Source organism: Corticium candelabrum, chromosome 10 (assembly GCF_963422355.1).
Source record: "Corticium candelabrum chromosome 10, ooCorCand1.1, whole genome shotgun sequence".
Taxonomy (NCBI): domain Eukaryota; kingdom Metazoa; phylum Porifera; class Homoscleromorpha; order Homosclerophorida; family Plakinidae; genus Corticium; species Corticium candelabrum.
The window spans coordinates 4,752,193-4,776,755 of NC_085094.1; the positions used below are offsets into that span (position 1 = coordinate 4,752,193).

General features: G+C 41.4%; 1 protein-coding gene across 1 annotated transcript; it reads left to right on the forward strand.

Annotated features, from left to right (window-relative positions):
- The first annotated feature begins 1,410 nt into the window (after positions 1–1,410).
- On the forward strand, positions 1,411–24,435 carry LOC134185571 (receptor-type tyrosine-protein phosphatase delta-like). The gene is made up of 26 exons (XM_062653385.1): positions 1,411–1,580; positions 2,634–3,286; positions 3,915–4,140; positions 7,286–7,582; positions 8,026–8,328; positions 8,843–8,942; positions 10,033–10,357; positions 12,057–12,105; positions 12,340–12,457; positions 12,532–12,641; positions 12,984–13,105; positions 13,167–13,257; positions 15,793–15,869; positions 15,929–15,965; positions 16,090–16,187; positions 16,245–16,364; positions 16,535–16,713; positions 16,835–16,970; positions 18,278–18,427; positions 18,484–18,577; positions 18,632–18,708; positions 20,305–20,439; positions 20,498–20,614; positions 20,673–20,830; positions 20,884–21,019; positions 24,104–24,435. The coding sequence occupies exons 1-26, from the start codon at positions 1,511–1,513 to the stop codon at positions 24,197–24,199; spliced, it is 4,074 nt and encodes a 1,357-aa protein (XP_062509369.1). The 5' UTR covers positions 1,411–1,510; the 3' UTR covers positions 24,200–24,435.
- Positions 24,436–24,563: the final 128 nt, after the last annotated feature.

Here is a 24,563-nt window from a genome sequence, read left to right on the forward strand (position 1 = left end):
ACCACGTTTAGAAGTCTACTACGATAGCAGATATCTGCAAAAACTAAAGCCAACAGGCTTGCTGATAGAGTTGTTCTCAACAAACAAAACGCCTTTCAGTTAGGGTTGCATGCCTTCCAACCAGACTTCGACTCATCCAACCCTTTTACATGTGCAATCTGGCTAAATCAAGACTGCAAGTCATCATGCAACCAAATTACCATTCTCTACTATAGCTAGAACACATGTAGAACTGACCTAGGACTGCACGTGTCTAGTATCCGTCAAAAGCTCCTCCTCCTCGCGTGATCCACGTGCGTTTAGCTCAGCGACTGCGCGGAAAAGCTGCAGCCAGCCCCTCCCCCTTTCCTTGCCAAAAAGGGGGAGGAGTTGGGGAAATCCTGGCTTGCGAAGTCGGTCTCGCTACAACTAAAACGATAACGTGTGCCAACTAACCCTAGCGCATGCACGGTCTAACAAGATAGATGTACGCAACCTACTACGCACATTGACTGACGTCACGAATGGGTGTTACGCCTGTGACCATTGCCATCTCATCTTTGCTGTAAGCAATTGCAAGCTCTGGTGTCTACCAGTCTAATTCTAGGTAGACTCATTCAATAGTTGGAAAAGACGCTGAACGATGCATGACCAGCATCAGCAATTGAAATCCACAAAAACGTAGTACAGATCATTTCTTGGAGATCACAACGTGTGGTAGAGAATGGAATTGAACTTGTCAGGATTTGAACAGGATGCATGGCTTGTTGGTGTCAGCAGTATGTTGGTGAGGCAGGCAGCTCTACTAAAGAATACTGAGGTAGACAGAAAAATAGTCTCGTATGAAAAAGCAACTTTATCCTTCAGGGCATGAAAGAAGCAGTATTAGAGTGGAGCAGCTTAACGCGCGTTAAAAGCGCAATTCAACGCACGCATCTGGTCTAAATTTTCTCTCTGGAGTCTTTGTCCAGAACCAGCAAGTCTAGTTAGAAAGCTCCTATATTTTATTCCAATGTTTTGATGACGATCAGTACTCTCGCTGACACCTGAATCTTCAGCTATGGCGATTTTCGTGTAGACGCGCCAACCGTGGACGCCGAAACCGATTACGTACCGATTACGTACCGATTACGTACCGATTACGTACCGATAACGTACCGATTACGTACCGATTACTTTACCACAGACTGCTCAAATATGTTTGACCGCACCTACGCAAATAGCGACACATCCAAGTTGACAACAACACCGACCTTTTCCTACTCAAGCATTACTTAAAGCAAGCAATTGGTACAACAAAATCGTAATGAGAGAAGCTTCACATAGTTTGCTGGGTCCAAAGGCGGGTCCAAAGGCGACACTGCAGCAACTGTGTATCGTTACAGGTATGACACTAATTAGCTGCCGTTGGGCGGAGCCCGTGACGTCATGCTTCTTTCTACAGAACCGGGTCGCTACACTAGACGTCCTGTCTCTTCGTCTTCCTTTCCTGCTTGATTTAAACTTGCCGTGCTCATTTCTCTCTGCCGCAATGGAAGCGACGAGACTGCATGCCGTCGTCTTCATGCTAGTCACACTTCTCGTCGTCTGGAACGTCAACGGTGAGTCAAAATCTTGTTATGTGCCTAAAACAGCTTCGTCTCGCGTAAGACAAGCTAGAGCGTCGCCGTACATGGAGGAAAAGGGCGAGACAGAAATGTCGGAATTTAGCGTTATCTGCCGGCGCACGCTTTCTTGTCGTATTCGCTTCTTGACACATTGCGTGAAGTCTTTCAGTTGGCGACTGTTGAGAGACTGGCGACACGTGAAACAGGTCGTCGAAATGGCAGTAAGGCGTGGTGTGGGGCGGAGTGATGTCGGATGAGGAAATCTAGCTGTTGTCACTGCTTGGAATGAGAGCTGCAACACTGGACTGCATGCAGATTTGTAGTTGTGCTACGTAGAAATGTAACGAATTCGATTCAATTGGTGTGTTACTGTGTTATATTATTACGGGCAATGATATAGCATAATAATATAATATTATATGTTATATTATTATGTTATATTATTGCAATGTACTAGGTGGAATCGAGGCTGTCGTCGAAAATCCGAATTACCAAGTTTAGAATTGATGTCAGCGTTTTAGGGACCACGCCTATATGGGCTATTGGCTAATTAGCATGGGTGGGTCCTGGCCCTTGTAGGTGTGGTTGTTTAGACAATTGACAGAGACTAAGTCTTATAGCCTTAGCAGCTGGCTTTCACAATTTTGGAGGCCCAAGCGATGGCCACTACTAGTCTCTTTGTATCGTCTAGAAACCAACTGCGTGTTGTATTCATGTGAACTACAATATATATGTTGTGTGCAAAAGGTGGATCAATCCATGGATTGCCTGTACAAACCATGGATTGCTAATACAAACTATGCATACCTAACCCTGACTCTAACCCTAATTCTAACCATAAACTAGACATCCACGGTTTGTCTATATCCTCGCTTTTTCCATATCCACGCTTGTCTATATCAAGCTTTGTGCATGACATATACTCACATTATACAAAATTTGAAACTTGTTTGTCTTTAATGTGAATATTGAATTTTGAGGTCACATAGAATAGCTAGCTATGAGTTTGAAAGATGGTTTATTGTTGTGTTGGTTTTTTACACACAGATGTCGTTGCGACATCAACTTCTCCTACAACGGCTACCTCGCAGAGCAATAGCAATTCTGTCAATGACGCTAGAAGTGATAGATCAGAGGAGGTCAGTGGCACAGCTTCATCCAAGATGTCAAGTGCTTCGACTAATTTTCCTAATGCGACAATGGTAGCTGGGTTAGTTAGTACAACTAATGACTCTGTGCAAGGAAATGTGACTGTTGCTCCTGAATCAAATTCGTCGACTCAGTCCACTAGTATTGTAACATCAGTGTATCCAACTGCAAGCCTTCTGTCAGACAATGCTACATTCACAGAGTCTACTTCTGGTTTTATGTCAGTGGCTGTTGAAACAATGAATTCGACTATATTGCTTGTATCTCCACAATCTTCGAGTATTTTCGTATTTTCACCATCTATGCAGCAAACTTCAGTATCAAATCCTTTAACGACGAGTTTTCAGATGTCTATGCCATCTTCTGCAACAATCCCAATTGTGTCTAGTCTAATTTCAAGTTCCACACTAACACCAACACCAACATCAATACCAACACCAACACCAATACCAACACCAACACCATCTCCAGATCAACATCTAGTTCTTCCACCTCCAACAGATTTCCAGTTGCTGGAAAAGGGACTATATCATTTTATTCTCCAGTGGAAAGTATGTGTTTTTGTTTTATTCTAATTAATTAATGTTTTTTCTGTATTTTTGCATGATGTTTGTGGCAGAATTTGTTGGTTCTTTTGAACTGTAGTTCCGCTTGTTTATGTGCTTGTATTTTTGCTTTCTGTGGTGTTGATATATTGTCTAGCTTTAAATGGTGTTGGTTTTAGCTGAAGTAGTATGTAAGTCGTGCCCATACTAGACCAGAATCAATCGTGATCGGATCACAATCCAGTCAGGATAGCGAGTGTCCACACTGCACTTTGAAATGATACCTCATCCTCTTTTTGGTATCATGTGACTGATGACTGATGGGTACATGTGGGTTCTTTGCTTGTGGAAAGCAGTGATACAGCGACATAAGGTAAGCAAGAACAAAGATGAGTGAAGAAGGTTAGATGTTCCAACTACACTTGTAGTGTACGTGAAGGTAACACCCACTATTTCTAATTGGATTTAACCGATCATGAAATCCACCTCCCAATGTGGATTGGATTTATTGTGATCAGATTGCGATTCGGTTGCAAGTGTGGACATGTCTTTAGTCAAATTACATTTTTCTGCTAATTTTACTAGATTTTTCTAACTTGGCAGTGTATAAACACTATGTGTATTTTGTTGATAGGAACCAGTAGGAGTTGACAACAGTACCATTCTTCACCGCTATGTCATTAAGTATAACGACAGCAGCTCACTAATGAATGTAACAACTAAGAACACAAGTGTCACTGTAAAGAGTGGAATCAAACGGTCGACCAAATACATGGTCCAAATTCAGGCTGTGTATTTATCTAACTTTCTCAGTGATGTCACTAATACAACGACGTTGTGGGTCACTACAGATTCAAATGGTTTGAGAAAATTAATTAATTAATAAATACACACTTTTATGTGATACAGTTTTCCTTTATTTTATTACTGTAAAGCTGCCAATAAGTGTCACGGCCAAGTCTGCATAAGCCATGACCTAGATTGAGCTACTATTCAATGGTGGCCTTTATTTGGCGGTGGCTTATGTGCAGAATGTTTACCAGAGTACGATAGTAGTGATCTTACATGGTATTTAAAAGACAGTTGTACAACTATCATGCAGTATTTCGCACTCATACCCGTATTTTGTGTAAAAGTCGTGGCATTTAGTTGTGGGCTGTTTATATGTGAAGGTTCTTGGTCAAAGTGTGGCTTTTATTCAAGGGCAGTTTTTGTTGGTGGCTATACAGTATGTGTGTAAGTACATTTGATCAATTAAGTTAGTCAATCATGCTATTGTATCTACGTTAATTTGGCATTGTGTCTGTTTATTGACTCAATGTGTTTGTCACTTGACGTAGTGGCAATATAATGTTAGCCAGGGTTTTTCTCAGAGTCGTCCAGCCGTCGGCTGTGGAGAATGATAGTTGGCTGTCAAAATTGCTGCCAACGCACTTTCCTAGCAGTACTCTTTTTTCTATATACTTGTTTTCTGTATTACATTTGGCAACTGGGGCTATTGACGCATGCGCATATGCAATAGCTCAAATTGATGACTCCTGCTTTGTTCTGTAAGTTGAGGACAATCGATTGTAATGTATCCCATTTGAAGCAACCATACCCCATCGCAGAGTACACAAACAGTGAATCTGATGAAAGCGAATGGGAACCACAGAAGTCATTACAAGCAATTGTAGGAAGCCAAAGTTTTGTATTTGACCAGTAGACACAGGACCGTAGCCGGCAGTTTGGAAGTGGTCCGGTTGAAAATTTGCAAGCAAGCACAGATGCGCAAGTGCAGACAGACCCAAAAGATAGGTAATTTTTTCTTGTGTTACATAGTAATGTAGTGACAGAATGAAACGTCTTAAGCGTCATTGCCCTCATAGTGAAAAAACGGCCAGGTATAAAAACATACATTGGGTTTGTGCAGAGTACAATGCAGCACCGGGTTAACTCTTAGACTTCCAGAAGGGTCTCCTAGGGAACAAACAGTTTATGCATTGGGTTTGTGCAGAGTTAGCACGCAGTTAATTCATAGACTCCCGGAAGGGTCTCGTAGGAAACAAAACGTTATAGGGCGATGAGGCATTAGAGGGAGGTGATCATGACAGAAGCAACAATCTGGTTCCACTTACTATCTGCTATTCTAAAACCAGAATGAACAGGTCTGCAAGCTCTATGCATTCTGATCTGTGGGGCTGCAGGCACTTGATATGAAGCTGTCTCATGTAGAATGATTAAATAAAAAATTATTTAATCAGTTATGCCCTGTTCTGAAAGTTGCCGGGAATGGTCCATTGGTAAAACTACAAATATTAGAAAGTGGTCTGGTTGAAACCAAATCAACTGGACCAGCGGGTACGTCTCTGAGGCACCAAATCATTATTGGTTAAAGAAGGAAGTCCATAGCAATGGTAAAATGATAATGTTCTGCTCATACTTACTGTCGATGTTGTGACCACTTATGGGATAGTAAAACAAAGAAGTCACCATTTATTGATGGTACGACATGTTTGAAGCTGGGAGCCACGGAGGTGTAGAAGATCACGAGAAGTCAGCTTTCCACAAGTCCAATAAGCTACGTTCCTGATCACAAGGATGGTAACCCGCAGGGAATGACACATATTGCATTACATCATTATATCATTATATGTGATATTATTGCATTACATTAGATATTAGTAAACTTGTGTTGATATTAATAAAATACTGAGTCGGCTGGTTGAGGTGTGTGCAGGAAACCCTGTTAGAGGTTTTTCACTGTGGTGTATGACTAGTGAGTCTCACATTAACGAGGACCGACAGAATTTCTGCAGAATGCAATAGGGGCAGTTGTATAGTTTGACTGAACGCCAGTTACTGTGACGGCGTCAGCTGACTCTATTTCAGTGATGGATGTTTATAGAATGATGCAGCTTCTGTGACAAACAGAGGGACACCTGTTGCGTTGGTGCACTAGTATATAGATTGGTGCAATAGCAGCCAGTGTACCAACAATCAAATAGGACTAACCTTATAAACTGTTTATACTCTGAGCCAAAATCTAATTTGTAAATGGCGTATTAAGTAACAATATTACTGTCGGATGTCAGGTGTCTGAACACCAGTTATCTGAACGCATCAGTTAACCAAATGCAGAGTGCCTCGGATGCCCTCTACAAATGCTCATATGCAATAGGGTGTAATGCCAAGTTAGTAACATTATATGGTATAAACTATTTGTTATTATGCGATGATTGTTGTTCAGTATAGATATATTCAGTCTAAAAAATGAGCAGGGCCTTAGGTGCCGGTCTGGCTGGTCTGGCCCACTTTTTTCTAGAGTGAAGTTTCACTGGAGGTTTATTTCATCTACTTTCATTTCAGATAAGTAATCGATTTAGTACTAAACACCTTAATATGTTATTGATCATACATGCAAACTCCACGTTTTAAATTGTCAACTAGATCCAGGTGGTCTCAAACGTCCGGACCAATTTTGTAGCTCCCGGGGTCGCTGAAATACAAGGCTACTTTACAACAGAGCCATTAGCACGCTTTCAGCCAGACCACTTTCCATTTGCTTGCTACGGGCCTGAAATTTGTCAATTTGAGTGTGGATGGGCAGCCTCGGAAGCTGAGGGACACCTGGTTGTGCACCAGGAGCTAGAGTCAGTTATCCAAAATATTTAGAGTTCTGAACAGGGTTGGGTTCGAATGTGTTCGAATACGAAAGTGTTCAGATAAGTGACATTCGACTGTAATAATAATTGATCAACTTGTGTTGGTGGTGTCATGTGCACCATCACCAACATCATCAATATCAGAAACGTACACGTGTACACTAGAGAACAATATATGGCAACGTATGTATTGCTATAATAAAAGAAGTAAATTATGGCATGTTATTTGCCAGTCGTGTGGTTTTTCTTAGTTCTACAAGTTATGATGAGACCTACGATCATGTAGTGTGTCATATGCATGTTAGTATTTCTATTGGTATTTATGATTGTTTGTGCTAACATTATATGATGTGTTTACTAGATCCTCCAGAAGATATCAAAATTATACCAAATGTTAGTTCTATTGTTATCATCTGGTCGTCTCCCGTTCTTCCTGCACACCACACCTCGGTTACAAAGTACAACTTGATTGTTGTTGCCACAAATGGAACTGCCGATCCAAGAAATATAATAGTGGATGTCATGCAAGATAAAAGTCGACTGACAGAGACTGTTGATCAACTTGCACCATTCACACAGTATGAGATTTCCATTGCGACTGGAACGAAGTTTGGATTTGGTCCACCAGTGTGTAAAGTGAATCGTACACGAATTGGAGGTACTGATTTGTCATCAGCCTTGCAGTAGAGATTGTGTTTGATCAAATAAGGTTTTTTGTTGATATGTTTGTGTCTACTCTGTCTACCGTATTACCTCACTTTCAGTGGCATGGATATAACAGCATGCTGCTGAACCTCTTGTTGTACCAGCATGCCGTTGAAAGTGAGGTAATGTGGTATCTGGTTGCCTGCATGTTTGTTAGTCTGTCTGTGTATTTGTGTGTCTGTTTTGTTTTCTATCTGCCTGTGTGTGTGCTTGTCTGCACATTTGTATGTCAGTGTGTTTGCTTGTACTTGCATTTGACTCTCTAGCTCTGTCTTGGTACCTTCCCATCTTTTGATCTGTTTCCATGTTTTGTTTTGCTTGCTATTTGCAAGTCTTTCTTACCACCAGTGATATGTCTTGTCTTTATTGTACCTAACTTTTGGTGTATGTGTTCAGCTCCTAGTTCGCCACATATTATGTCAGCTCAATCAGTCACTTCTGTATCTATTGAGGTTGTATGGAAAGCACCTACTCGTATCAATGGTCCTCCATCAGATATTAAGTATTATGTAAAACATCGTCAATCTGCACTTTCACAAACAAATTCGTCTCCGTTGCTGAGTGTTCTACAGTATAAAATTATTGATTTGCTGCCAGACAAGACATACATGATACATATAATTGCAGTCAATGTGGATAATGGTCGAAGACTTGAAAGTGGTGCAAGCAATGAGGTCAATGTGACAACTCAGAGAGCAGGTGTGTGTTGTTTTGGATTGTTAATATGTATAGTTATTTCTTGATAGAGCACGAGATACTTTTAATGGTATGTACTGTTCTTAGGAATACACACAGTGTAAAACAGACACATGCACACACACACACACACACACACACACACACACACACACACACACACACACACACACACACACACACACACACACACACACACACACACACACACCACGACTCACAAGCATCCCATGCATGTGTACACTGCCTCTTTGCCTATCTTTTCATTGTCATGACAGCATGGAGGCTCCATTATGCCTGTGTGAGACATCTTGCTCCTTAGCACTTTGTTACATGTAACTAAAATAGTGCAAAGTAACATTTTGTACAATTACAAGCATATGTAAGATGATATCTGCTATGTACCAACAGCTTAGTCTTAGAAGCAATTGTGGGAGACGTCTAGGCAGTTTGATTAGTGATATGAACACCGTTACTGTTTTTGAGCTGCATTGTGTATATTGTGTTTTCATTATAGCTCCTCCAGAACCATCCAGGCCATTGCGGCCAAAAGGCAATACTGACAATAAACGTCTCTTAGCACTGCAACATGTGGATCCAACTAATGGACCAATCAGGTTGGAAGAAAATTATACTCAACTCTTAAGCACTATGTAACGTATAGTTAAAAGATTTCATACTTCATTCTTATCTTATACCCCATTTACACTGGCACGTTCAACTGAGCTGGACCCTGCCAGCTCGGTGCTGCCCGGTCAAAGGTGCCAGTGTAAACACAAGTTGGGAGCAGTCGGAGTGGGTGGGCTGGCTCAGTGTGGCCCGGTCCTGTCAGGTAGTGTAAATGGGACTAGATGGCACAGTCGTATATCGACAAGAGCATGCGCAGCTGTTGTACTCTCAGATATGGCGTGGTCTGACGACAAATCGTTATACCTCATTTCGTTGTGGGTAGATGAACCGCCCAGAGTCAGCTGGAGGGATGTCACTCGAACAAAGAAATATTTTCTAGACTGACAGCAGTTCCAAAAATGACTCTTGTGCGTCAGTTGCAGTCTTTTTGAGCCACTTTGCCTGCCACACTCTATCATGCCATTTTTAGATGAGAACACATGCAAAGCACTTCCTTTGGCTATGTCTTTATGTTTAGGACAAGTGATAATCATGTGATAATTGAACACACCTATCTGGCCTGTTCCTAGACTGTGTAGCAGTGTAAAGCCGTGCTGGCTTGTTCAACAATTCACACCCTGCTGGACTAATTGAACAGGCTGGCTGGTCCCCATTTGTCTTGTCAGTGTAAACGTAGTATAGTGAAATGCTGTTAATGATACCTCTACGTGAAAGCTCTAGCATAGCACATTTTACCAGAAATATTTCTGCGTTTTAAGGTTTCTGTTAGCTACTTACTTGAAACTGCATACTGCATTGATATCACAGAGACAACGGAAATGTTGAAATGTGTGCAGATGTACCATCAATGAAGAGATTTTTTGGATCTGTATTTTTCAGTGAGTACAGCCAGGTTAGGGTCTAGTAAGTCGTTTCAATGTGATAAGTTTCTAGTATTTATAGATTATAGAAGGATTGTCATTCAAGAATCCTGTAGTTTCAGTTGGCACAGATTGACCAGGAAGCTACTGCTTCCTTTAATTTGATATGTGGTAGAAAGTGCACTGACAAAATTGTATTTATTTGTTTGTCCTATAGTCACTATGAAGTCATTGTTGTCAAGGAAGTTAAAGAGACAGGAAGTGATACCTACCAAACCATGGAAAATCCAACAAATGTTAAGCCAAGAAATCTAACAGATTATGGTTTTGCTCACAGTGTGCAAACAAGTGCTGTGTATCTTGCTGCTGTCTATGGAAGTGAAGAACTGCCTGACACATTTGAACTGGGAGATTCAACAGATACCACAATCATGACTCAAACTAGTCTCGAAGTGAGAAAGGCTTACAATGGTCCTCTGGTTGAGAATCTGGGCTATAGAGTGTTTGTTCGAGTGTACACTGTGACAGAATCAACTGATCCAGTAAGATTAATGTCGCATGCTTTGCCATATAGACCTGGTGTCCCAAAAGTCTGGCTTTGTAGGTTCCATTTATTATAGGAAATGTATTTAGCATTATAATTTTTTTAAATTGGCAAGGTCTTGTGTTGAATGCATTGGAAATGTATATAAAAGTAAATGGTTGCTATTTGAGCATGTGTTGTAACTGATAACTAACTGATAATTGATACATTAAAATATTTTTAGTAGTTTTTGCTTGTAGCTTCCTATTGGGCCAGACTTTTGCAACACCTTGTATCATCACTAGTCGTTTGAGTAGTAAGTGAGAAAGTTTTTGAAAGATTTTTTACTATACCTGATTGAAAGTGTACTAAAATTGATACATAGCTGACGTAGCATGTTGTAGGCAGTTGGTGCCAATGGAGCCCCTGCTTCAAGCGCATCTTCATGAGTCATTACAATGCTAGATTGTGATACAAAATCGGTCAAAATCAACTGATGCTTCATTCTGAAAATTTGTGGAAATAAATGTGTAGCAACCTTGACTCGGCTCTAACAGTAAGGGTGACAGCAACCTCTTGGTGGGGTTTCTAGGCAATCTGGAAACATGCCTGGGTACGCCCATGATTTGTAGGCTCCATAGGGGAGCTTTAATTAATTCTACTTATGTGTTTCAATAATTTGTGTAATCTATAGTTGTAGTTGTGACACTTATTGTTCATTTGCTGTTACTTTAGTTCACTTGTATTAGCTTTGATGTATAAAAATGTATGCAGGTTTGACAGACAAACAGACAGATTGACAGACTGACAGATTGTGGACTATAATAATGTCTTGTATAAGAAATGTATGGACTGACAGACATACAGACAGACAGACAGACACATTTGTATGCACACACAAACAAACAAGCAAACAGTAATTATTTGATGACGTCAGACTAGACTCTACTGTCACATGTGTATATTACTGATATCTTGCAGGGGGATTGTACATAATTTTGATTTCTACCTCTTGAATACCAGGGACAGTATTTGTTGACCACTGTTATACAAGTTTATATTGACATGTAGCTAGGCTACCAACTGCTTCTCTGCACATAAATCTTGCTTAGCCTGTTTATGTTGGTTATTGATTAGGTTGGCTAGCCTGTTTGTGTTAACCAAGCACATAACATATTTAGCGAGGAAATGTAAGTCAGCCCGCCAGCTAGTCTCAGGGTCACTGACTGGGTGGGTAGTCACTGACTGGGTGGGTAGTCACTGACTGGGTGGGTAGTCACTGACTGGGTGGGTAGTCACTGACTGGGTGGGTAGTCACTGACTGGGTGGGTAGTCATCAAACACGTAGGATTCCTTCATTGCAAATAGCGCAGTCTGCGCAAACTTTTGTGTAGCGCAACATTTCTGGTAGGCAATATTAATAAATTAAGTTGTTTAGCAGAAAATGGACGTCACCATGACTGCAAATTTAATAATTAACTTAACTTGCCTGATATGACCATGACTCTCATAAATATTGAGGAAGCGGTACAGTACCTACAGCGTCTTTCTTGGTACAAGGTAATAGAAAATTACCGTATCATTATGTCAATGCAATATAAAGTACCTGAAGATAGAATAATACTTCAGCATCCGCATTTCCATTCAATCTCAATATCATTGCACGCGCAAACTCCATTCACTTTTGAAAACACTAACTGCGTCTTCTGCCCTTGCAGCTGCTCTACAGTGACAGCACGGTATCCGACAGGATTGTCGCCGACCCAGGTACACATCTATGTTTGTAAACACAGCGACGTTTTGTCGTACGCATTGCGATTGCGGTCTGCGCTGGGGAGTGTCCCTGCGGTACTTCCTCGTTCCTGGTTTCAGGAGACGGACGGCTGGGCGTACGCTAGGCTTTGAAGTGTAAGCATTTAGTAGCTAGGACGTCATTGCACAGCATCTGCTAGAGCTAAATTGGCTCGGAACTAAACAGTGCATCTGGTGCTCGGTGTCTAGAGAGCGAAGACGGCAAGAAAACGGCTGCGACGGCGGTAGCAGTAGTTGTGACTCTACTCGTGGTGACTGCTGTCGTCGGTGTTATGTTGGTGTATCTGAAGAAACGCGGCATTCTCAGGTCATTCTTGTGTTGTAGGATGATTGCGAGTGTTGTGTTGATCTCAATGTCGTTTCGATTGTGTGTATACGTAGGAAACTGACGAGGAAGCATTCTCAGAGAAGCGTCAGAGAGAATGGGAGGGACACGAACGGCATGGGGTTGGCGCTTGTTAATCGTCACGCTGTTGGCTTCTTGGAACACAGTGAGTGTCTGTGGTGTACTATTACGCGCATTGGCCATCGCCTCTTGTCCAGCAGAGCCAGTATTATAGTCTGTTTACCTTTTGCGGTAGTGTCGTCTATGTAGGTGACAGTTTTGCACGTGCAGGATGCTATGTACCACCCTCTTTGACCTTGGGGAAGGTATTGATTGACTTACATTGGTCAAACTCGCGTAGGGTCACATTAGATAGCAACATTGCGTACATAATGCTATTTCCTTTGAACTTTCTCATTTCATTTAGAGCAGTTCTCACATTAGACTCATTTAGACTCAAGTGTTTGTTGACTTCCTCCTTACTATTCATGGCTTCTTCTTGTTTCAGAGTTTATGAGAACCAATTCTGTAGGTAGTGTTGTTGATAGTGCAGTGAAAGTGGAGGATTTCTCTCAGCATGTTAGAAACATGCACATGCACACTGACATCGCTTTTGGTGAAGAGTACGAGGTGATGAGGCTACTATTCAGAGAGGTTGTCTGTTTGTTTTATGGATTTTTATTGTACTTAGAGAATTGGTGCAGAATCAAAGAATTATGTATCCTCAGCAAGTATTAATCCAGTCAATGAAGCAAAGAACAGATATGGAAACATTTATGCTTGTAAGTTACTAAGTAAAGTTCTTATGTTTCTGTTTGTTTCTGGTTGTTTAATTAATTAGTGTAGGTTGTGTTATTGCTTGAGTTAGATGAGTTAGGCAGGGAGAATTGTTGGATATTGTGTAGTAGATTGGATCAGCCAGATGGTTAACTTCAGACAACATATTGAAGTGGTTAATGATGGAACTAGTTCTCATGTGATCCTGCCAGAGTTATTAGTGGTCATAGCAGATGTCTGTTTATAGAATGTAATACAACAGATCTCTTGTTCAAACTAAGCTAACAACTCCCATAGAGTAATTATAACTCTTGTTCAAGCATATGGTGTTTACATTAGCCTGGAGTAATCATATCTAGAAACTGTAGTTTGTATGCACAGTCAGACCTCAGTTAAGAATGTAAACTAGTCTGCAAGAAAACGGCAGCAGAGACTGCATATTTAGCCATGTTTTTGTCAGCATGTCACTGCTGCTTGTTGCTTTAAGGGTTTCTAAGTCTTCGAGTCTCTAAATGGTAGGGTACTGGTAGCAGCATTAGCAATGAGAAGAAGAGTAACCATTTTGAGCTTGTGTGTGTTAATAAGGTGTGTGTGTTTGGTTAACTCTTTGGTTCAAGCCATGCAGGCAGTGCCAGCTTTTGAGTTTTGTAACCCAGTTGTAGTTGAAATCTAACTCAGTCTTTGTGTGAAAGTGCTTACAGTTTATCTATATATAGTCCAACGTCAAAATTATTGACACATTTCCGGTTTAGTTGTACAATTTTTGGAAAGTCTTCTTGTTTTGCTATGTAATAAGAAACCAGCACCAAATTTTTGTCAAACAGCTGAAAAGCAGTCACAAAAGCTATTCCATAGTCTGCGTATCTGCTTAGAGAACTTTTCCATCGTCAAATCAGTTGTGAAAGACAACGCCGCGATATTCTGTTACTATACTGCTCTGGTACCAAGAAGCCATCTATGATCTCCCAACTTCTACGTGTTTCTTGCTGTAATGTTTACTGACCTTTCAAAAAATTGGACGCTGGAGAACGTAGAGCTTCCCGTGGAAGATCAAAAAACTAGCTGATAGCCATCTAACAGCCTAGTGAACATGACGCACACAAGGAACAACGAAATCAGCAAACAGACTTGCCCATCAGCTAGCAGCGCAGGAAGGACTTGTCATCAGTTCTTCCCCCAGCAGAAGAGAGCTTCATAACGCAGGCTATATCGCTACACTATGCCTAAGAAAATTCTGGTAGTGAAGCTAAAACACGAGATTCTGGGCACGTCACGGTCTTGATTGGCCTGCTAACTCACCAGATCTTGCACCAATAGAAAACCTGGGCGGTCAACAAGCGTCGTGTTAAGCTTTCTACGCCACAAAACGTTCATGAACTTGAAGATGCAATCCAGGCGGAGTGGCAGTTGCTCACGCTTTGTGATCTGTTGCCGTGCATCTAACGCATGTGTAGCCAAATGCGTCTTTGTGTAGCTAGCGGGGGAAATGCTATCAAAAATGAAAGGAGGACACAAGCTACTGATGCGCACTTGTGTGTTTCCAAAAGTCTAACGAACCTACGAGCATACACAATAGTTCTTTTCTATCTAGAAAACGTACGTCACGTGAAAACGGATGCGTTTCTGCTCACGCTATACCCATGGCCATGCCTCCAAGCGTAAATGTGTCAATAGCTTTGACGCGGACTGTATTATTCAATGTGAATTCAAGCTGTTTGATGCCTTCCAGTTGTGTGCTTTTAATGAAAATGTGCACACTGGCATAGGCAGGGGGAATGGGGGCTGAAGCCTCCTCACTCAGTGTAGGAATTGAAATTTCTGTGCCAGTGACTTTTGCAATACGATTTGGCAAGCGAGGTAGGTTGGCTTACTCATGATGACATTCATGGTACAGCCCCACCTCCACAGCTCGTGAACATCTCTCTAGGCCACTGATGCATACCTTTTTCCTATTAAATTGTCATATCAGTCAAAACCTAAAGAATCAAATCATGTTTTGCTATTGCTACAGTAACGTTTACGTTAGGTATTTTGGAAAGCCTTTTTCTAGGTTTGTAAACAGGACATGTAGTTGTACTGTCTCTATATTTCTGAGGTTCTAGTGCTTGTTCTAATTACATTAAGATTTAAGTGTGATTGCTGAGCAGGTGAGTCTTGTCAGCAAATAACATACATTACAAAAGCACTACTGTGTATTGATTATGTACTGGGACCATGGAAATTACAGAGAAGAAGAGAAACAGCACTATCAGTAGTAATTTTAAGCTGATCAGTATTTAGCTTAGTGTTGGGATGGGATTTACTGGCATCAGTTTGTCTTGAGAGATGATGGATTACACCACAATCCAATTCAGGTTTAATGGTTGACAGCGGTTTGAATGGCAGTAACACTGTCAGTGATGGGGTTAGGGTAAACAATGCAAGACATATAACTGTATGACGTCCATATGACGTCATGTATCTCTATGTATTCTGATTATGTATTCTACCTCACAGAACGTTGTGTGCAGTTGGCCTCAAGCACGTCTTCTGTTTTATAGTTGACCAGACGCGGGTTCGACTAGAGTCTATTGAAGGAGTGGAGGGCTCAGACTACATAAATGCCAACTTCATTAGTGTAATATTCATTAATTTGCAATATAATGATATTATATAGCCACAGGCATTTATATGTAGGGTTTTCGAAAAGCAAAAGAATACATTGCAGCTCAAGGTATGCTGATCAAGTGCACATATATATATATATATATATATATATATATATATATATATATATATATATATATACGGTTTGCATTACTGTTGTTTCATCTGTATGCATTTTTGTGTGTGTCTAGGACCAGTGCCTGTGACAGTCAGTGATTTTTGGCGGATGGCATGGGAGAATAATTGTAGAATTATTGTGATGGTCACAAACTTGCGAGAGCGAGGAAGAGTAATGGAACAAGATAGATTTTGGTTGTGTTTACTGCTCTATATGATAATTGTATAGATAAAGTGTAATCAGTACTGGCCTGACGAGGGTCGACAAGAGTATGGCGATTTCAATGTCGAATTATTGGATGTGGCAGATTATTCGTCTTACGTCATTCGAACGTTGAAGCTTTGGAAGGTAAGGCAATGTGTTGTTAAGTATCAGTTGATTAACATGCACGCACGCGTGCGCGTGCACACACACACACACACACACACACACCATATCACACTTTATTGGTTGTTTAGTCATAGTCAATAAGTGTGCAATATAATAGATTATGAGATTGTTGTCGGGTTTGCTTTTAGTCCTATTCAAGTGATGAAGAATTGTCTGGTAGTAACAGATGTTATACGATTCGTCAGTACCACTTTACTGTATGGCCAGATCACGGTGTTCCTGAACAAGCATCTCCGTTGTTATCATTTGTGCGTAAAGTACGATGTCGAGTGGTTGAAGACGATGGTCCTGTTCTTGTACACTGCAGGTGAGTTAAATGTTATGTGATGTACTGGTCTCTACTGCAGTTTGTGTTTGTGTTTGGTTGTAGCTGCATACATGCATTGCTTGCTGTACTGAATCTTATGCAACTTTACATTTGTGTTTAGTGCTGGTGTAGGAAGGACAGGAACTTTTGTTGCTATTGACATTGGTCTGCAGCAGATGAAGGCTAATGGTGCCATTGATGTACGAAGTATTGTAGCAAAAATGAGAATGGAGAGGAATCTGATGGTGCAGACTGAGGTACACTGTACTACTATAAGTTGTACTGCCTAGTACTACAGTCCGCGTCAAAAGTATTGACACTTTTACACTTGGAGACTTAGCCATGGGTAGAGTGAGCAGAAACCCATTCGTTTCAGGTCCGTACATTTTGTAGATAGAAGAGAACTATTGTGTATGCTCGTAGATTTGCTAGACTTTGGAAACTCACAAGTACACATCAGTAGCTTGTGTCCTCCTTTTATTTTTTGATAGCAGTTCCCTCGCTAGCATAGCTCTTCTAGACAGGCACATTTGGCTAGATGTTCATTTGATGTAGCGCAACAGATCACAAGACGTGAGCAAGTGCCACTGCCTGGATTGTGTCTTCAATGTTTTGAGGCCTTTGAAGCTCAACACACTGCTTGATGACAGCCCAGGAGTTTTCTTTCGTGCAAGGTCTGGTGAGCTATCCGGCCAACTGAGAAAACCATGGCGCCCAAAGTCTCATTTTTTAGCTTCACTAGCAGCTGAATTTTCTTATGCATAGTGTAGTGATACTTGCGTCATGAAGTTCTCTTTTGCTGGTGGAAGTTAGAACTAACGACAGCTTTGATACTGCACTGTCAGCTGTTGGGCAAGTTTGTTTGCTGATTTGTTGTTCCTTGTGGCGTCATGTTCACAAATTGAAGCTGTTCTATGGTTTTCAGCTAGTTTTTTGGTCTTCCACGGGAAGCTCTGCATTGAATTCCTTTTCCATTGTCCATTTTTTTGAGAATTCAGTAAACAGTAGAGTGAGAAACACGTAAAAGTTGGCAGATCTTGGCTTCTTGGTACTGGAGCGGTATGTAACAGAATATCACTGTGTTGTCTTTCACGACTCATTTGATGATGGAAAAGGTCTCTACGCGGATGCGCAGAGTACGGAATAGCTTTCGTGATTGCATGCTTTTCAGCTGTTTGAGAAAAATTGGTGCACTTTCTTAATAAATAGAAAAACAAGAAAACTTTCCAAAATTAGTACAAGTAAACCGGAAATGTGTCAATAGTTTTGACGCAGACTGTATTAATACATACTATACTGTTATGACTTTGCATGTATGCAACCATTAGCATTTTTATGAGAGAATTTAATGTTTATTTGGATTGTATATAAAAACCGCTGCAATAAAATTAAAACATTGCTTTCTTACCAATCACGAGGACTACTAGGTAAAGGTCATTCAGTACAAACTATCATGGTTCAAGTCTTTCTTATTATTTTTGTTATAAATTTTGTACTTTGTACTCTTCACAATGGCGTATTTGCTTTTTTGTAAGTCTAATTGCTCATTGATTTTTATTGATAGGCACAGTATATTTTCATTTATGATTCTCTTATGGAAGCTGCAGAGTTTGGCATTACAGAAGTGTCTGCTTCTGATTTGCAAGGTCATGTTGAGAAGTTGAAGGAAATTGATAGCATGTCAGGCAAATCGGGATTTGAAGTCGAGTTTGAGGTTTGTACTCTATTGAATAACATTGCTGGTTAATAAGACTTTATGTGTGTATGTAGAAGTTGTCAAGGGATCCTCCTCCTCCATTACAATACTGTGCAGGAAAGCGAGACATCAATTCTTCGAAGAACAGAGATCCTGATATTGTGCCTAGTATGGTTGCTATCGTTTTGATGTATGACAGTTAGTGACATCTATTACTTGCAGTTGAGAAGGGTCGTGTGATATTAAGGCGATCACCTGGCGTGGATGGCACCGACTACATCAATGCTAGTTTCATTAACGTAAGTATTTTATTTATTAGAGAACTTTTAACGTTGTGTAATCGTTCTAGCTATTGTATACTCATGTATATTGGCGACATAACTAAACTGCTGATTGGTAATTTTTTGTGTTATTTTGATTTTTTCAACTGGACTACTGATATTTGCAACCCACTTGATCATGTGCTTGCGACAAAGACGGAAAATTAGTACGTTTATGTTGACGGTGACTCATAAAATAGTAAATTCATCAAAATTAGAAATTTGCCAAAATAGATTTTGGTCAATATTTTACTTTATGCGTTAGTTTGATTATTTATTGTCTGATGAGACATACAGTATGTGTGAATGATTACCATAATCGTTGGGATTACTCGTTACAAGCAAATCAAAATGCTTTACTTTATAATCTTTAAAGTGTGACACAACTTATTGCAGAGCTAGTCGAAGCACTAGTCTGAATAGGATCTATTGCATGGCACGATGACTTCAATTTAGTTGATATTTTCTTGTATTCAGAGCAGTGCCACAGAGTTGAAACGGCTTGCTCGTAGAGGCTTGTAGCAGTGAAAATTATAATGAAACTTTGGAATTGCCATTACGGTTTATTAATTAATTAATCAAAGGGTAGTATACTACGGTACCGTACTTAGTGTTTCTATCTAGAATATGGATCGGGCAAGGCAATGGGTTACAGTAAAACCTGTGTAATACGACCACGCACGATTGTCTTTTTATGGCCATGTGCAATACCGGGAGATAACACTAGTACTCTTCCAGTGGAATGCAAAGCTGGTCTCAAGCTTCTAAATACTAAATATTTCGTATAAAGGCTGATGTACTCTGATCTCAGTGAAGTTTGGTTGTGTAGGAAAGTCGCATTCGGTTGACTTTTTTTTAGGTTGAGGCCTCAGCTTGGTCACTATGACAATGGTCGCCGGTCGCATGAGCCAGTTGTTCGCATTAGCAAGGTTATTTTGTATTACAAATGGTTCATGCACAGAATAATAGTCACTTTAGCCAGGTGGTTGCACTACTGAGGTGGTCACAACTACAGATTTTACTGTAGTAAGAATGGCACCTTGGCTCGCAACTATCAAAAAAGGAATACTGTACTGGCTCAAGTTAGTAATGCTTTACAATGGCACAATAAACAAGGATATGTTGTATTTGAACTGTCTTTGGTGTATATATAATTTTTCACGGCTTGCTCAAAGAGACAGGTTACCCTGAAGGTAGACAGGGCACATTAAAAATGGGGCCTTGCTCAAAAAGTGTAGATGGAACACTGCTACAGGTTGAAATTACCGCATCAATGCTATTATTTTTACGAAACTATGTGAACACCAATAACATCATCAGGTGTACAGGTAAAGTTGTGTTATAATTAACGAACTGATATGCAACGAGGTTAATTAGTTAATTAATTAAGTAAACTACTTGGCTTAAACTTTTGTATTCAAGTGTTTAACTAGTTGACCTCATTGTGTGTTTTGCACTAACTAATGTGGATTTGTTATAGTTTCTGTTACTATTGTTGTGTAGTTGTTGCCTGCATGACCCGTTGGTAATTTTCTAATGTAGCATTTCTATACTCTTTTCTGCTGTTTGATCTAGGATTACAGAACACTCAATGCTTATATTGCCACTCAAGCCCCAATGGCAGTTACAATGGATGACTTTTGGAGGATGGTTTGGGAGCACGGATCGTCTACAATTGTCATGCTAAGTACTTTAGAAGAAGAAGGACAGGTAGCAATTTACTTGAGTTGCCGGTAGTGCATTGTGTCGTATGTGTGTTTATGCGTAGCTAAGATACTGGCCATCTAAGAAGAATGCAACGTTTGCAAACTACAGAGTGGAATTGCTGTCAAGCCAAGAGTACGGTACTTACAGTCGGAGGGACTTCAATTTATCATCGACAGGAGTAATGACGTTGGGTTGATGAATGTGGGCAATGATTGAAATCTGGTATGCATTCTTAGTATGATTACACTCGTACCGTGCGGCACTTCCAGTTGCAAGTTTGGTCGCCCGATGTCAAAGCAGATATTGATGTTGGAGTCGCTGTCTTGGACTTAATCAAACAGGTTGAATTGTGGCAGAAAACAGTGCCTGAAGGACCGGTTATTGTGCATTGCAAGTATGTTCAAGCATGGAGTTTTAGTCTTGGTTTTGTAGTAATTGTTGGTTTAGATATGGAGTGGGAAGAACGGGTGTCTTTTGTGCTTTGAGTGCTTTGACTAAACAGCTAGGAGCAGAAGGTGTTATCGATGTGTTTCAGGCAGTGCGAGCTCTTCGAAGTCAACGACCATACATGATTCAATCATTGGTGAGACATGTTAGAGAGTTGGTTGGGGATAATAGTTACATGTACAAGGTTTGCTTTGTCAGGGGTGGGTATGGGGTAGGGGTGTGTATGGGGGTAGGGGTGTGTATGGGGGTAGGGGTGTGTATGGGGGTAGGGGTGTGTATGGGGGTAGCGGTGTGTATGGGGGTAGGGGTGTGTATGGTTGTTAGGGGTGTGTATGGGGGTAGGGGTGTGTATGGGGGTTGGGGTGTGTATGGGGGTAGGGGTGTGTATGGGGGTAGGGGTGTGTATGGGGGTAGGGGTGTATGGGGGTAGGGGTGTATGGGGGTAGGGGTGTATGGGGGTAGGGGTGTATGGGGGTAGGGGTGTTTGGCGGGTAGGGGTGTATGGGGGTAGGGGTGTATGGGGGTAGGGGTGGGATGGGGTAGGGGTGGGATGGGGTAGGGGTGGGATGGGGTAGGGGTGGGATGGGGTAGGGGTGGGATGGGGTAGGGGTGGGATGGGGTAGGGGTGTGTATGGGGTAGGGGTGTGTATGGGGTAGGGGTGTGTATGGGGTAGGGGTGTGTATGGGGTAGGGGTGTGTATGGGGTAGGGGTGTGTATGGGGTAGGGGTGTGTATGGGGTAGGGGTGTGTATGGGGTAGGGGTGTGTATGGGGTAGGGGTGTGTATGGGGTAGGGGTGTGTATGGGGTAGGGGTGTGTATGGGGTAGGGGTGTGTATGGGGTAGGGGTGTGTATGGGGTAGGGGTGTGTATGGGGTAGGGGTGTGTATGGGGTAGGGGTGTGTATGGGGTAGGGGTGTGTATGGGGTAGGGGTGTGTATGGGGTAGGGGTGTGTATGGGGTAGGGGTGTGTATGGGGTAGGGGTGTGTATGGGGTAGGGGTGTGTATGGGGTAGGGGTGTGTATGGGGTAGGGGTGTGTATGGGGTAGGGGTGTGTATGGGGTAGGGGTGTGTATGGGGTAGGGGTGTGTATGGGGTAGGGGTGTGTATGGGGTAGGGGTGTGTATGGGGTAGGGGTGTGTATGGGGTAGGGGTGTGTATGGGGTAGGGGTGTGTATGGGGTAGGGGTGTGTATGGGGTAGGGGTGTGTATGGGGTAGGGGTGTGTATGGGGTAGGGGAGTGTATGGGGTAGGGGTGTGTATGGGGTAGGGGTGTTATGGGGTAGGGGTGTTATGGGGTAGGGGTGTTATGGGGTAGGGGTGTTATGGGGTAGGGGTGTTATGGGGTAGGGGTGTGTATGGGGTAAGGATCTGTAGGGGTTTCCCAGGAATTAATAACAGTGCGGTATTTTATTAATATTAATTAGCCACCAAGATCTTATCTTAAACAGAAGAAGTAACTTTAATTAATTAATGATTGTCAGACTTATTGGTGTAGCCACTGACATAAATGTCATGATAGCGTGGTAGGAACACATGCCACATGGATAGTCACTAGGTCAAGGTGATATGCATTATTGTCTTTTATCATCAACACAACTGTTAGATTATATAGACTACAGGTAATGTTAGCTGACATTTAATTGAACTTGTACAGCTTACTATGCATACTAGTAGTCCTGTGAGTAAATACTGTGAATTGAGGCGATATCTTGGTAGACGGCATGAAACGACGACTCTTTGATTCTTTGGCAGATCGCTAGCTAGTCTAACCGCTCGACCAGTTGTCAAAGGTGATGGTCTAGCGACACTGCTGTGCATGTCCTGTCACTGCAAGCTTGAAAATATCAAAGAACTGAAGCTGAAATTAAAAGTAAGATGTGTGCGTGCACCAGAGTCTTCGTCACGGCTTTGGCGTGCACTTAGCATAACCAATTACTGCTAAACCAATTAGAATTTACAACCGACATTCCAGCTATAAGGAGCTGATTGGCTTAGAAGGCTATTTCCGAAATCATTTTATTATCGACTTGGTCCAGACTAGAGTTCTCGTGCTTTGCGTGCACTCTGGTCTGGAAGTTCAAGGCTAAGTAAACAGTTACCTTAAAAGAGGGTTGACAATGAAAGCAAAAGTTACTTGACTACACAACACGTAATTATCTGCCCAAATCTACTTGATGGCAGACAAGCACCTAGTTATCTACAGGATTATGTGTACAAGGTCTGAAATGCCAATTACAAAGCTGTGGGTGTGGTGAGCTGGGACTAATGGCAGGTCAACACGCGACAGACTTATAACCCTGTAGATAATTGGATGCTGCTCTGCCGTCAAGTAATTGCGCTTTGGGCAGATAAAATTATGTGCTGTGCCGTCAAGTAACTTTTGGCATTCCTTATCAACCATTATTTGAGATACAGTCATCACATAATTTGAGACACAGTCATCACCATATATCACCACAGCGCAGCGCGCTATAGGGAAACCCCTGGGTGGGTGGGTGGTGTTTTCAAGTGTATTTCTCGTAACAATCATGTTATATATAGTATAGACAGATATAATTGGCTACTACTGTGACAACTGGTGTGTGTGTGTGTGTGTGTGTGTGTGTGTGTGTGTGTGTGTGTGTGTGTGTGTGTGTGTGCGCGCATTTGTGTGTGTAAGTGAGTGGGTGGGTGGGCCCACACACAGTAAAGTTATATGAGTCCGTGCTGCTTGTGATGGTGGAGAACCAAGGCAGATTTGCTGCGACATTAAAGCACAAGATCAGTACATATATATTGAAGGGCAAAGCAAAGGTTTACAGTTATAGTTATGTGCAGGAAACTTTAACTTACTACATTTCGGGATTTAAAGAGACCCTAATACTTTAGATCTTCTAACCTAGAAAAGACGGCAAATATTGCGGTGGACAGGGCATTTCTCCATATTAAGGCATTTGTCGGTAGTAGGTCATTTCTTTATCAGGTCGCTGGTTCCATAAACATTAGATCTGTCACTTTATGTCTATAGTCAAACAAAAACAAAAAACTTATGTGAACAACCTCTAGTCATGACTACAGTAGAAGGACGGCAATTATCTTTGCAATGACAAGTAACGATTGTATGAGTTCGATGATGCATATGTCACTGAGAAAATGAATTATTTTGGTAGTCTACTAGATGATGCTGTGTGTACATTTATGTTGTACATTGCTTGAATGTATGTCTCTTTGGGTTGCAGGATCAGTATGAGTTTATTTACAAGATGATGGACAGTTTTGTCGAGTCGTTTAATCCATATTCGAATTTCAGGAAGTCGGAAAGTAGTGAAACTTAGTGGGATCAGACATCACTGACTGGAGACGATGCATTATTTTTAATACAAATCATATAGTCCTTTGGGCATGCTTTAATGATATGTGAATTTAAACTGTTCACAAACAGAAATGTAGCTTTTACAGCTGTAGGTACTTGTAGTTGTTCTCATTGTGTTTTATGTACAGTACATGTATACACTATAATGTGGGTTTTGATGGGAAAATATCCAGGTTGTGTTGGAGATATGGATATTAACTGTGCTTGTGTTCTCGATGCAACTTATGTCATACATGAACAACAGCTCCTTTTAATTTATTAAGTAACAGTGTGTAACACATATTCTGATTTTGCATGGTCCTTAAGTTTAGGGGCTGATCAATCAC